Here is a 14,801-nt window from a genome sequence, read left to right as displayed (position 1 = left end):
CCTTCCTCCGCCGTTACCCTCCGTCCCCTCGCCCGCCAGGCTCGGCGGGGGCCCTCGCTCCCGGAGGTCACGGTGGCGGGGAGGCGATGTGGCCCGGCAGCTGCCTGCCGCAAAGCCGCCGCGTTACCCGGCCTCCCGGCTTGCACAGCACCGCAAAGCCCGCCCGGCGCGGGAGTCACCCCGCTCGCTGGAGAGGAGATGGTGTCCCTGCCGTTTTTAAGATGCAGCTTAAAATGATGTCTCGCTCGGGGTGCCCGCAGCGGGGGGGGTTGGGCTGTCAGCCGGGACGGGTACGGATGGAGGGTGAAACCTTTGGAGGCAGGAATATGTGACGAAGACCTTGGGGAGAGGAAGCCCAGGATATGCCTATGCCTATTTGCTCCTTCAGGCTTGTGTGTACTAAAAGCCTGAAGAGCCGCATGCAAAAGCAGCGGTATTCCCAAGTGTCGCCTTCCCACGCCTGGTGGGATGTTACCCCCCCTCACCCGACCAGGCTCTTTTTTTTTTTCCTTTTTTTTCCCTAAAAGCCCCGATCGCGCTCGGTCTTTGCAGCTCTCCGTGCGTAGGCCCGCAGCCGGGGTTGGGAGTGATGGGACACCCCGAGCCGTGCCGGGGCAGTTCGGCCCTCCGGGGCGGGAGCCGGCCCAGCCTCCCCCCGCAGGCGGCAGCTCCGCCGCCGGCACAAGCTGCCGGGCTCCTTCCCTGCCCTCCCGGCCCACGTCCCCGCCGGCGCCCGCGGTGCGAGCCGGGGCCGGCGGCGGGGGAGCGGAGCAAGGCGGCGGCTTTGAGCCCGTTGCGCGGGCGAGCGGCGCCGTGCCCGCGGCCCCGCGGGGTGCTCCCCTCCCCAACAAGCTCCGCCGTGATTTGGCAGCCGCTCGGGCGCTGAACCTGCCCCTCCGCCCTGCATTGGCTGAAGGCGGCCCGGGCGGTGACACCGGCCTCCTCCGCCTGAGGCCGCCGGCAGCGGCGGGCGGCCGGTCGCTGCCTTCGCCGGCGGGGATGAAGCTCTCCTGGCTGGGCGTGGATGTCTCCCGGGTGCTGCACTTGGCCGCCGTGTTCTGCCTGACCTGCGTGCTGCTGAAGGCCATCCAGCTGTACCACCGGCGGCGGGAGCTGCTCCGGGCGCTGGCCGACTTCCCCGGGCACCCCACCCACTGGCTCTTCGGCCACGTCCACGAGGTAGGGCGAGAGCCGGGTCCGCTCTGCCGGGGGGCTAAGGGGGGCGCGGGCATCCTTCTCCGCCATACAAACCGCATCCTCTGCTCGCGGTGCCTAGAGGACGGCACACGCAGGCTGCTGCAAAATGCGCGGCGGCAGGAGGGGTTAGCTGGCTCGCAGGTGAAGGAAGGGGTAATATAACGTGGCGTGGGCAAGGTCTTGGCGGGGTGTCACCCGGGATTGGCGCTGGAGGCAGCAGGGCCGCGCTGCTCTGGCCCGGGCCTGGCTCCGCGGTCACCTCTGTCACCTCCCCTTTCACCCCGGTGAAAGCCCGGCACGGCCGCTGCAGCAGCCCCTGCGGCGCCGAGCGGTTGCCCGCTGCTCCCAGCGTCCAGAAGCACCCCATCTCCCTTCCCAGCTTGCACCGACTCACGGCCAGGTGAGCCAGGCAGGGCATTCATCAGTTTGAATCACGTTTAATCCACAAAAAGCATTCCAGGTACAGCATCTGGCACAGGGTCCACAGATGTTTTTAAGGTTGCATTAAAGCCGTTGACTAAAGCCGCCCTGTTCTGGGTGCTCGAGGCGTGGGTGACTGTTCCCCCAGGTATGTGCTCTCCTGCACAGATCAGTGTGACTGCTTCGGTAAACAGACTTGCACCACTCATCCGCAGCTATGTGAGGAGTAACTGAGCTGCCTGATGCGAAGGGCTTTTCTGTACATGCTAAAGGCTGCTTCAGATCATCCTGGCCTCTCCCGGGCTCTGCTGATGCCCTGCTTTAGCTTAATCTGTGGCACGTTAAATAACTGGCACCCTGAAAAGTAGCTGGGGAATTTGGAGGGGACCTCCTAGGGCTTGCCTCTGTGCCGTGGCGGCCCCGGTTTTGCTGTGCTGGACGGGACAGTCAGTCTTTTGGCAATGTAAGCATGAAGATGGGCCAGTTTAGGGCTTTGTTGTGCTGCCAGTTAGACTTTAAAACTGCAGTTAAATAATGATCTCCTGTTTGTCAGTTGTGATTATTTATCCTCGAGCGGGATTTAACCATTTCTGCCAATCACTCACTCCCGTGGTGGCTAGGTTGTTCATGGCTCAACTTTCACCTTGGACAGTATTTTTTGAAGAATTCCTGTTTTGCAAATTTAATCATTTGCTGACTAAATGCTGCTGAATCCCCCAGAGGCCAACAGTTCATTGAGCCAGTGAGGAAACTGGCAATGCTCTGGGCACATGCTGAATACCAAGTTTACAGACACCTTGGAGGAGGACCACAGAGCTGAATTCAGGGAGAGCACTGACATTTCCTATTCTGTTGATTTAAAGTGATTAATTGCCAGTTATGATTCAGGTCAGTTTAGTATCTCAAATATATTTGTCGTGCTTTGGGTGGGTCTCCTGGGAATACACGACTTTGTTTTAAAGCATTCTTAGGTATTAGCCTCTGCTTATCCAAATCATTTGGTAGAAATTACATTAAAATAAAAGGAGAGGTTGCGTAGAGCTGTTCAGTCTCACTGCAGCAGCACGACTTTGTTAAAGCCCAGAGTGCCAGCTCCAAGCTGGCCAGACCAACTTCCCAAGGTCGTGCTTGGTGGGAAGCAGAGGAGAGCACAGAGCTGCCCCACGGGCACGGGGGGGGCTGTTGGTCCCTCAGCAGCCCTTTGCCTGCATCTGCCCTGTGCGGGCAGTGATGGAGCTGGCCTGGTTTTGATTGAGCACAGAGCAGCTTCATGCTCAGATTTCAGCTCCTGTGTTCTCTGTTTCATTTGTTATCGGCACATAGTCATTAAAAGCACCTTTAAGCACCATTTCCCAGATGCTTTTAATGTTGGATTTGTTTCAAAACTTGCATTTCCGTGTGACATCAGGCTTTTAACTTTCTTCCTTACACCCGAGTGGGGGTTATACTTTTCTTTTCAAGCCCCCAAGGGAGGAAGAAGTAGAAATTATGGTCTTTCACCCAGAGCCTGGTAGCTGGAGCCCTGGTAAAGAAGCAGGAGCTTTCCATTCCTGTTCCTCTGCAGCCCACAGGACTTTACACCCTCTGTCCCCGGGAGAGCTCGGCACAGCAGGTGGAGGTTACTCAACTTGGGGATAATCTGTCCTCTCAAATAAACCCATCCCATTCTCTGCCAGCGCAGGGATGGTTCTTGATTGCACAAACAGAGGCTGGCACTGCAAAAACAAGGTTGGATGCAAAGTCTTCTAGCATTAGGACTTCTACCAGCCAGTCCTTACTTCCATTTGTGCTTTCTGTGGTTTTATGACAGGAGGAAGCACAAGCAGCTGTATCAAAGGGACTTCCACATGTTCAAGTATCACTTGGCTAAAGGCACTGTTCCAAGTCCTGCTGCCTTCTTTTCCCCCAAAACTTGATCCCTGCAACCAAAGAAATTGATGGTTCTCTTTAATAAATCCAAAGTCTTGAACTTAAGCAAGAGAACTTGAATGATAACTTTCTATCATAAGGGATAACTGGATGTAGTTTGTCATTCTGCCAAATACAGGAGGCACACAGGACGTGCCGCAGGGACCCTCCCAGCTCGCGGGGAGGGTGGCTCAGCCTAGGTGTATGGAGCCTGGCCGTGCCCCCACACAGCCTGCACAGTTCCCTGGCAGACATCCTGCAGCTCCTGAGCATCCTCTGCGAGACAGGCCTGACATGGCTGATTATTTAAATATAACCCATCTCCCCGGTTGAGAAACACTAGTCAAACTGAAAGCTGAGCTGAGATAACTCAGCACCAAAGCGATTGAGCAAATATTCACTTGACTCAGTCAATAGGGTGACTTTGTGGCTGATTTCTACAATGGCATGCAGATGCAATTGAACTTCAAGCTTCAAGTCAAAGCAGCAGCAGCTATGTCAGCCCTAGCTCTCCAAAATCTTTCCCCCTGCATATTGTGGCAGAGTAGTTTCTGTTAAAAGAAAGGGAATTCTTACGCAGTTTTGTCTCTCCGATCTTTTTTTCTCTGCCTGTGAATTTGGATCTTTCCACCAGTCTTTCCACTTGTTCTTTGGCTATTGCCTGTTTAATATGCAATAACACTGGCTATAAAAGCAATAAAATGGTGATCACTTTCAAAGAGTGAACCCGCCAGTGTCGCTGTTACAAATGCTGGTGGTCATGTTATTCCTCAGTGTGCACCTTCCAAGGACCAGAGATGAACCCTTCTGGGAGCACCAGCTCTTCATTGCCATTAAATTAAATTCCTGGAAACCAATGAAAACTTAATTTGACATTATTAACCAGCGTCCCCTCCTCTGTATGCCCCATCAGTGACTGTGAGCTCATTCTGTTGAATTTTACCTGGACATTGGCCTTCTCCACCTAAATGGCTGGAGGAAGCTGTGGCCCAGGTTTCCCGGTCAGGAGGCATCATTGCACTGGTGCACACAGAGCAGCAATGCTCTTGGCTGCAGTAAAAGTGCTGCTGTATTTTCTCACGACTGCAGGGTGCTAATTGCTCAGCCATGTGCAAATGAGAACATATTTGTGAGCAACAAAACGCTGATGCCGGCTGGGGCAAATCTGACTCTTCTTTGGGGTGGCCGTGGAAAAAGAACAGATTACGTACATGCACTGATAGGCACCACCACTGTCCCTGAGGATGTTCTCCATGGATAGGGTCAATTGATAAGGAAAAATTATTTTATATGAGGTTTAAAAGTAGCAAGCATCTCTAATTCTCATGCTCTGCAAACCCAGAGGGACAACACCATGTTTGCCATTGCCTGGTTTTGTGATGCAGAAAGACCTTGAGCTTTTTAAGACAGTGTATAGGGAGATTATTTGTATTTTTTCTCTGAATCTGTTTAATCTTTCTGTTTTACTTCTCCACAACTAGTTTCTCGAGGTGGAAGAGGTGCTGGACAAGGTAGAGGTCTGGGCACAGAAGTACCCAAACGCTCACCCTCTCTGGTTCGGGAGTTTCTCAGCATTCCTGGTTGTCACCAATCCCGACTATGCCAAGGCTCTGTTGGCCAGAGGAGGTGAGAAGATGATGCCTTCAGCTTGTGGAGCAACAACCATAACCTGCAGATTTCCCATTCCAGCCTAAAAATTCACAGCAAGGCAGGGTTTTGCAGAGAGATTGTCTTGCAGTAATCATCCAAAGGCATGGAGAGATACCCCTCCTTTTTGTCATGCCCTCAGTGCTTCAGGCAGAGGGCTGCGTAAGTGACAGGGCCCCCTCCAAATCTGGCAAATCAAACTTCCTCAAGTGCTCCTTGAAAAGTTATCTTCTCAGTGCCTGATCCCAGCAAGGAGAAGACAGCTGGAAGCTTTTATCTCAGCTCAGTCCCCTGGATCCTACTGCGGAGCCAATATCTTTCATGCACTGAGAGAGAACGGTGCTAAACAGTGCTGTCTGGGAGGGTTGTTTATCACATAGCACAGACTTTGGACTACCAATACTTCTGTTTATTCCAGTCTGGGCATCTGCTTTTATACGTGTTTCTCGCAGCTGGGTCAAACAGTGCTATTTTGTTGTGAAATACTGTTGAATTCTGCAGGGATGCCACTGATTCTGCTTCATACCCAACCAAAAGTGAGAGCCCAGAGGGATGGTTGAGGTGCAAACCATTAGATTGGTGCTAGTGAAACATTTACTATTTTCTTTTCTCTTTCTTGATGATTTTTTTTACAGATCCCAAGGATAACATCAGCTATAAACACCTTGTCCCGTGGATCGGTATGTATTCCCAGGGCTTTGCCTACCAGGAATAGTTCTGAAGTTAGTCAAGACCATGCTATAAACAGCATTGTGCTTGTTCCTTGATACAGTTATAGGTAAAAGCTTCCTGAAATTATTACGTTTATTGAAAAAGGTACTAAAGAGTGCTATTTTCTGTGTTTCAAGGACAGAAAGTACAGATATAGTCATAGTACAAATGAGAACCACTTACACATCCACAGTTAGCAAAGGGCAGTGACAGGAGAAGCTCAGATTCAGTGGAGGACCAGTGAAAAATGCATCTGCTGATCTGAACTTCTCAGCTCCAGCAGTGCTGGTGTTTTTTTTTTCAAAGGCAGCACTGTGTGGTTTCAGTGAGCAGGGCTCTGCTCAGCCTGGGGAACCCTGGAGCTGACAGCAACATTTGGAAACACTCTCTCCTAGCAGCTCAGCGAGCAGATTTAATCATGCTCCTTGCAGGCTGAGGCTGTCTCTGCAGGCAGGTGAAAGCAGCCTGCTTGTGCCCAGCAAAACATGCCTTGCCTGTGTTTCCCCAGGGAACGGGTTGCTGATCTTACATGGGCCAAAATGGCACCAACATCGAAAACTCCTGACTCCAGGGTTTCATTATGACGTCTTGAAACCGTACGTGGCCCTGATGGCAGAGTCTACTAACGTGATGCTGGTAGGACTCATATCTGATGCTCCTCTCTCTGCCCTGTTTTCTTTTCCCTGAACCTGACTGTTTAGGAGGTAAACACTGGAGCACTATTTTCTTGCAGTGCCCCTACTTGCAGCCTGGTAAGTGTAAGGACAGGCTGTGCTGGTCAAGGTTTCTGAGCCACCACAAATCCCTGCCCACAGGCTGGAAGGAACAAGCAGGTTGAGCCTCCCTGCGGGGTTTCTGGTACTGCTTTGGGCTCTGTGGCTAAGATTTGAGGATTAATATTACTGTTGTCCCCAAACTCTGCATAATCTCAATCACAACTGCAACTTCTTATAAGACATTTTTGTAAATGAAAAATTGAAGCAGATAAAGGTTCATAATAAATCCCGAAAATACAAAGGTTGGAGCAGAGCTACACTGTGACCTAAGGTTAAAGGATATCGTTTGCTGTCAACACACCCATGACTGGACTGCAGTCCCTGCCCTGCCTAATACACAGTGAAACTGTACTGTGCTTCCATCCATTGGTGCTGGGCACAATGGAAACCAGTGTGAATTACAGGTGAGGGGCACTGGGCTTTGTGCGAGTAGACTGGCAGGAGTCTGGGTGCCAGATCTATTCTTCCTCCTTTGCCTCCCTCCATCCAACCTCCCCGGGAGCTCTGCATGGATCCTGGATGTCCGCACTCCCACCGGCCCAGGGAGCAGCCAGGAGCCAGGGACTGGAGAGCCAGGAGGGCTTTTGCAATGCACACAAGTGCCTGGCAGTTTATAATTCCTTGCAGACAATGCAAAATGTCTATTGTGAGAGCCCATGCCACCAGGTGGCAATCTTTGTACGTGCTAAGGACATAAGTCTGTCCATATATAAGCCCTGTTCCCCAGCTTGGTTTCGTGCTGAAGGAGCTCAGATGTGACTGTGGTCCTCCATCTCCTCCCTTTCTCAGCTTTGGAGTCCACTGGCTCCACTGAGGCCACAAAGGAACGGAGGGTTAAACATAATTTCATGTCTGCCAAGCAAGAGATACAATATTTATAGTTTCTTTAGGGATCCCCTATGGAGTAGTTGAGCAAGAACTCCTGTATTATATGCTGGAAAAACACAGTGAGAGAGAGGTTGTGAGACAGCAGCTTGCATCTTAGACACCAAAGTCATATGTGCTTGTAAGAGAGAGACAGAAAACACAGACTTGGTGAAGCCCAGTGCTGACATATGCTGCTCTTGTGCAGGAAACACACTGCACCCTTAGAAAGACTGGTAACATTCTGCCTCACCCAGCAATGCGCCTGTCCTGGGCTTCTTGGGGGTGCCTTTGCCCCAGGGTACGGTGTACCCAGGCTCACTGCTGCCAGGATCTGAGAGTAGCAGCTGCCTGAGACAAATCTCATGTTACCCATCCCACTCTTGGCTTCCAGGATTTTGAAGGCAACTAAGAGATCCTCACCTTTTTTCCATTTCTTTGGGGTGTATCCCTAGCTGAGCATTCATTTTATCAGAGGGTTGCCTTCTCATTTCTGTCTCCTTTGCACCCTAGGATAAATGGGAGCAGCTGATCACAGATGGGAAACCAGTGGAGCTCTTTGAGCATGTCAGCTTGATGACTCTCGATAGCATCATGAAATGTGCCTTCAGTTGTCACAGCAACTGCCAGACCAACAGGTCAGTGCTGGCTGCTGCAAACCCTGGCAGAAAGTTTGCAGCTCTGAAGGGAAGTGGGCAAATTGTTTATCGTTATGGTCCCAAATTTACAAACTTCCACCATTCCCCTCTCCCCAGGAAAAACACCTACATCCAGGCTGTATATGAGCTATGCCACATGGTGCACCAGCGCCTCCGCATCTTCCCCTACCACAATGACATCATTTACTGGCTCAGCCCCCATGGATATCGGTTCAGGAAGGTCTGCCAGCTTGCTCACGACCACACAGGTATTCCCTGCCTTCATCCTCTCCCAAAGCTTTCGAGCAGGGTGGGTGATGGCTGACCAGAGGCAGTCGAGTTACCATCTGCCCATGCAATGATCCTGCCCTGCAGCTCGGAACTGGGATCCAAGCAGAGCACCAACTTGCAGCAGTGGTCTCATCTAGGCATGAAGCAAGGGGGTCTCACAACTCCTGGGTTATTAAACTGAACTAACGGAGGAATTTCCCTCTGGGAACACTCTCGTTAAATGACCAGGGACTGGTGAGACAAGGTATGGGCACTGCAGGCAACACCGAAGCAAGGAATGATTTTCCTTCCCAGGCCAGCCATGATTTTAATGCAGGAGGGGTGGGTAAAATAGGCTGAGTAGTCTGTGGTGGGCAAAGAATTTTGCAGAAGAGGATGGTAATGTGCACAGCATTTGCTGCTGAAAAAGCCAAACTGCCTAGGATGCAGAAGCACGTATCAAATGCATGATGAACTGAGTGGTGCCCATACCCTTGGGTGAGCTTAGCATTGGCAGGACAATTTTGCAGCTCAGCATCTCCTGTCCCTCCTGAAACTTTAACTATTTCATCCCCAGACAAGGTGATCCATGAGCGAAAAGAGTCCCTTAAAGATGAACAGGAATTTGAAAAGATCCAGAAGAAGAGACATTTGGACTTCTTGGACATTCTGCTGTGTGCCAAAGTGAGTGGCAAGGAGTGAAGTTTGTAGCTTCTGTTGGGGAATACAACAGGCAGAGGCATTTCATAGTCCTGTTGGTTTAATAGCGGGGGGGATAAAGGGATTTATAAGCCAAGGAAGAGAGGCCCTGAATTCAGTTTAAACAGAGATTGATTTTGTTTATGCATATCCCAGGGGTATCTCCATGCCCCTTTGCAATAGCTGAAATAATATAATATCCCCTCCTGGAATATTATATTTTATATTTATATCTGGGCCACTATAATAAATATATTTTTTATATATACGTGGGCCACTGAAAGTGTCTCTGGGCTGTTAGGATGAGAATGGAGCTGGACTGTCCGATGAGGACCTGCGTGCCGAAGTGGACACGTTCATGTTTGAGGGCCACGATACAACAGCCAGCGGGATCTCCTGGCTCTTGTACTGCCTGGCGTCACACCCCGAGCACCAGGCACGGTGCCGGGAGGAGATCCAGGGGATCCTGGGGGACCGGAAGACACTTCAGTGGTAAGGTTGCACATTTCCTCAGCTGGTAACTTTTTATCCCATTGCCGGTATTTCTAAGTGAGCAATGTCTTCAAGGCTCAAAAGCCGGGGTGCTGAAGGAATGATTTGTAAGGTTACTGCATGCACGGGGACTTCATAGGATGGAGCAGATACTGCATCCTTCAGGTATATCTGCCTCCCTGCCATTCAGGGCTTCAGGGCTCCTATTGCCAGGGCAGAAATGAGAAAAAAACCGTCCCAGACCAGGACACGCTGGATGCCGTGCCAAGACCTGGGCCACCAGCGTTGCCCTTTGCTCTCTCCACTTTTCTCGCCACAGGATGTTGCAGTTATGGCTTTTCACCTCTCACTGCCACTTTGCACTTGTGCTTGTTCAGGGGTTGTTAAGGTTGTTCAGAGGTGTCTTGGGATGCCCAGCTTGCAGCAGCCTGTGGTTGGATGTTGTGGGTCCCTCTGTATGCCTCATCTGTTGCAGGGGGGTCTGCCCTGGGGACTGATGGCCGTAGGGCAAGGGGCCTCCCGGCACAGGGCGCTGGGGGGAGCGTGCGGCTCAGCCTGCCTCTGTCCCGGCAGGGAGGACCTGGGCAAGATGACTTACAGCACCATGTGCATCAGGGAGAGCCTTCGCCTTTACCCACCAGTGCCTGGCGTGTCCCGGCAGCTCAGCAAACCCATCACCTTCCCCGATGGTCGCACCTTGCCAGAAGGTCTGTAAATCCCATTCGCCTTCACAAAGTTGTGCTCTTGGAGATCTTGCTGCCTGCCGCAGAGCTAAGGCGACAGCCCTGCCTCTGTGACCTGGTCCTCGCCAGCACAGATGTTCAGATAGGACGGTGCAGATGTTGGCATCCTGTTGATAGACTGAGGTCTGGGCTGTACAGCGGCATGCCCATGACATCCTTCCTGCCACCACCACCATAGGGCAGCCGTGCCTGTTTCCAAAATCCCTTCTCTTCCTGGCCAAGCGTGAGCCCATGGTTCACCCATTTTGGCAAACTGCAGGCGCAGGGGAACGGGGACCAGTACCATCCTGACTTGTGGCGTGGGGATTGCCCTGTGCTGCTGCTTTCGTTCTCTGCTTTAGCACACAAGCAGACAGTGTTGGTGGGGGGACGATGTGCCTACGGTGCCAGTGCCTTCCTCATTTCCACTGTGTGGCTGCTTACTACTAAACAAACGGAAAATATTTAGTTTTCTCTAAAGCCAATGACAAACCCTTCATCGGTTTCCAATTGACAGATAAGACCATAATGATTTAAACAGCAACTTCTTTAGTTTCTTTGCCACTGAGCCTTTTTCTCTTCCTCAATTGCTTTACAGGCAGTGTCGCTGCAATAAGCATTTATCTTATTCACAGAAACCCCATGGTATGGAAAGACCCTTTGGTAAGTTTTCTTTTGCCCTTCTAGTAATTTTTCCCCTTTATGCTGTGCCTCTTCAAATGCCCTCTTCAGCTGTTAGGAGGAGAGCAGAGCCCCACCTTCCTGCTGAGCTTCTTTGGCCATGGGAACCGCGCTGAGACGTGACTGCCTTGCCTTAGTCTCAGCCAGCTGCAGCACAGGGCAGTGAGACAGCAGTGTTAGGGCGGGATGCTGCCCAAACAGTAAGACAAAGTGCTCTGAAGAGCTTGTTGTATTAACAGGCAAAAAGGTGATTTTTTGCTCAGCCTACAGGTGGAGAATTGGGTCCTGGCTCCCCAGTTTTCATCATATCTCTGTCTGGTTTGTCTTGGCAGCACCATTGCAAGGCTCAGTGGAAGGCAAGGGAGTCTGGTATATGAATTGCAGTCCACCTCAAAATGAATTCTCTCTCCAGTGGGGTTGTTCAGAAATTATGGAGTGTCAGATTTCTGAAGATACCGGTCAGTACCGTGTTCCTTAAATAACTGTTTTTTCTTGCTGCCTATTCTTCATTTCCAGGTGTTTGACCCTTTGCGGTTTTCCCTGGAGAACATCTCTGGCAGACACTCTCATGCCTTTCTGCCTTTTTCTGCTGGAATGAGGTAAGGTGTATTGAACGCTGAAGGAGTAGCAGGGAGAGAAAATATGCATCCCTGGAAACCGCTCAGCCTGAGGAGTGTGTCCTGCTGTTGTAATTGCTGTTGGGGAATCACTTGCAGAGTGCTTTCAGAGGCCGCCGCCTGAAGTCCTGGCCTCGCAGCGTTAAATATTTCATGAGCACATAACAAGCGTTTGTGCCACAGTGGGGTTCTGATAGCAGCAGGCAAAATGGGAAAGAAATATCGCCGGGCCCCTCTTGAGGACAGCAAACAGGGTCCCAGTGCTTCTGAGCATCCTGCTGGTGTCACACAGGGAGCTTGCAGCATCCCGCAGTATCCATGGACAGCTCCTGTCCTCCTGTCCTTGATGCAGAGGCCCCATCCCACCCCCTCATCCTTTGATTCCCCCTTGTCCCCTCCTCCCAGTCCTTCCCTTTGCCTTTTGCTCATCCCAACAAGGCAAACATGTTGCAGATCCTCCTGCCTGGAGACCTGCTGCCTCGGCTCTGATGGCTTCTCCATCTCCCCTCCCTCTCTGTGCTCATTGAACATCCAGGAGCTGCTCTCCCTGATGCTGCCCCAGATTTCCTCGGCTCTGCCCATGCCCCTGCTTTTGCCACCCAAAACACTGGCTGGGACCCCCAGAGCTGCCGAGGGGAAGGGTTGTGTGCTGGTGTGAAAGGGAGGGTCCAGCTGTGGGGGTTTATCTGTGCCCAGCACTGAGATCAGGTGTCTGAGCTGCTTGGTTTTACCCCAGGAACTGCATCGGGCAGCAGTTTGCCATGAATGAAATGAAGGTGGCGCTGGCCCTGACCCTGCTCCGCTTCGAGCTCTCGCCTGATCTCGCCAAACCTCCCTGCAAAATACCTCAAATCATCCTTCGCTCCAAGAATGGGATTCACCTGTATCTAAAGAAAATCCACTGATGCTGGAAAACGTCCTGCGTTCGCCGGGGGTGGGGGGACCAAGCAGATGACAGGACAGTGTTTCTCTGGGGCAAAAGGTGCAGGGCAGGGTTGGGGATGAGGATTCCTGATTTATGTGCTTCTTCCACCAGCTGAAAGCCCTTTCTGGCCTGGGCCCAGGTAGCCTGGATCTCGGAGCAGCCAGGCGTGGCCATGCCTCCTTGCTGGCTTTCCCCTCGTCCCACTGCAGAGCCCAACCAAAGCTGCCGTGAGGGTTGTCCTCCCACTGCAAGGGGCCTGAGAACATCTGCAGGTCCCACCAGCTTCCTCCTTACCAAATCCTGCCTTTGCCCTCATGTCCTGGCCGAATCCGTGACCATTCCCAGCCCTGCTCCATCGTTGGCACCTTCCTCAGTGCCTAGAGGTCAGCCCACCTCGCCTGCAGCAGGGACAGCCCCTGGCAGACCTCTGTCTCTCTTCTCGCGCTCAATGCGTCTGTTTTGTTGAAAGCACTGATTCCAGTTTGGGCTCTGAAATTCTGCCTAAACTGCAAAATGTTCTGTAATTTTTGTGTTAATAAACCAGTAATTATTCCTGTAACAGCAGCTGCGTCAGTTTTTATTGCTGATGCTTGCCTGCTTCATCACAAATAGGGTGTAAAACCCCTTTAGAAATGGGAGATGGAGAGGAAATCCACGAGCAGCAAGAGACAACTCGGGGGGGCGTCTGGCCTGGCCCCTGCTCGCGGGTCTCCAGCCACTGCCAACATGGCATCTCACATGGGCACCATCTCAACAGGGGTCCTATGTGCAATATTCATTTAAAGCTGCAAGGGGGAGTTCTGATAGTTAGAAGGGGGATTTTTTTACATCTCTTTTTTTTTTTTTTTTAATTTTCCTAAGCTGATAGTGTTATGAGAACTGTATGCTTGAGTACACTGGAGGACACAAGGGAGCTGTTCTCTGCCTCTGCGGGAATCATTGGCGTAGAAAGTGTCAAACTGGGAAATCCCAAATGCTGGTGTTGCAATTAGCATTGCGGTGATGTCAGCTGTGGTTCCAGCATTGTAAGCAGGCTGCTGTGCAGTAAGGCAGCGGCTGACTTCATGCAGCTCTCATCTGCAGAGACAAGGCAGATAGAAAGCAGGAGTGAACCAGGAGGATCTTTTTGTGGAATACACTGTGCTACGCTATCAACACTGCAACCCAGTCACTGGTGAGCCCCATTAACAGAATGATATATCAAACACAAGGTTTTATCCAATTTTAATTTTAAATACACAAAGGGTGCCCATAATAAATAACAGAGATAATATAAATAACTTGTGTCATCTTTCACTCTGTTGCGTTAACAGTAGGAGTCTGAGGAGTGGCTAGGGAGAGACCCTACCATTGAGTCATGAGGTTCAGACAGGACTCCCTTGCTTTCTAAGCTCCTCAGGGAGGAGTCTAGGTGTGGCTAAGTCCAGTCTTAGTCTCAGACTTGGTCAACGGTTTATTTTCTAAGGGTTGTAGAGGTAACCACTCATCAGAGTATTTGTTGTTAGTAACTAATTTGCCAGATGCCCCAGCTGGTGGCATTCAATGAGAACGGTCATGGCTAGATTTATGAATAGTACAATTTATTAAAGCAACAGATACACAGGTTCTTTGGATTACCGGTGATAAGATTGCTGGTTACAAGACATACCAAAATAGCAAAGATATGAGTACACTGCTAGGCTACAAGTATGCTAAACAAATATGAAGCAACTCTAAGATGTTAGGGATTTAAAGTGGCTCTACAGAGGTTTCCAATCTTACCCAAAGGTGTCCCAGTGGGGCGGGAAGAGAGGCTCAGCCCGTCGATTGGTCCCAGAAGTGACTATAGTCACGGGGTGGATTATGTGGAATAATCGCTGGAGGTGACTTAGAAAAAATCATAAAATTGTTGAACCCCACATTATAACATTATAATCTGAACGATGGAGCTACTCCCTTCCTTTGTAATGAATTCCACCAAAAGAACAAATCTGAACTTATAACGAGAAATATATATTTTGAAAATATATTTAGACTTACGTGTGCTGGTTTTGGCTAAACCACAACATTGTGCGTAAAGGCAGTCTTTGTCAAATGGCAGCTCAGTCAGCACACAGTTGCTCTCACTTATATACATAAGGATCAGGACTCTAGAAAGTAAAATTAAAATAAGATTTCTCAGTAAATGTGCTTTTCCATGTGCTTTTTCATGTCTATTTCCTGCCCTTTGGCAATGTTGGCTTTCCACCTACGCC

At 50.8% G+C, this 14,801-nt stretch overlaps 1 protein-coding gene across 1 annotated transcript; it reads left to right on the top strand.

Moving 5' to 3' along the window:
* Positions 1-914: 914 nt before the first annotated feature.
* Positions 915-13,126, top strand: LOC104044698 (cytochrome P450 4B1). The gene is made up of 12 exons (XM_064455146.1): positions 915-1,179; positions 5,007-5,151; positions 5,808-5,852; positions 6,392-6,519; positions 8,037-8,161; positions 8,279-8,430; positions 9,009-9,115; positions 9,432-9,622; positions 10,196-10,329; positions 10,943-11,007; positions 11,542-11,624; positions 12,379-13,126. The coding sequence occupies exons 1-12, from the start codon at positions 1,000-1,002 to the stop codon at positions 12,545-12,547; spliced, it is 1,524 nt and encodes a 507-aa protein (XP_064311216.1). The 5' UTR covers positions 915-999; the 3' UTR covers positions 12,548-13,126.
* The last annotated feature ends 1,675 nt before the right edge of the window (positions 13,127-14,801 follow it).

The sequence above is a fragment of the Phalacrocorax carbo genome, chromosome 6, assembly GCF_963921805.1.
Source record: "Phalacrocorax carbo chromosome 6, bPhaCar2.1, whole genome shotgun sequence".
In the NCBI taxonomy this organism is placed as follows: Eukaryota; Metazoa; Chordata; class Aves; order Suliformes; family Phalacrocoracidae; genus Phalacrocorax; species Phalacrocorax carbo.
The sequence above is the reverse complement of the archived record's forward strand: the minus strand, read 5'-3'. Positions and strand labels throughout refer to the sequence as shown.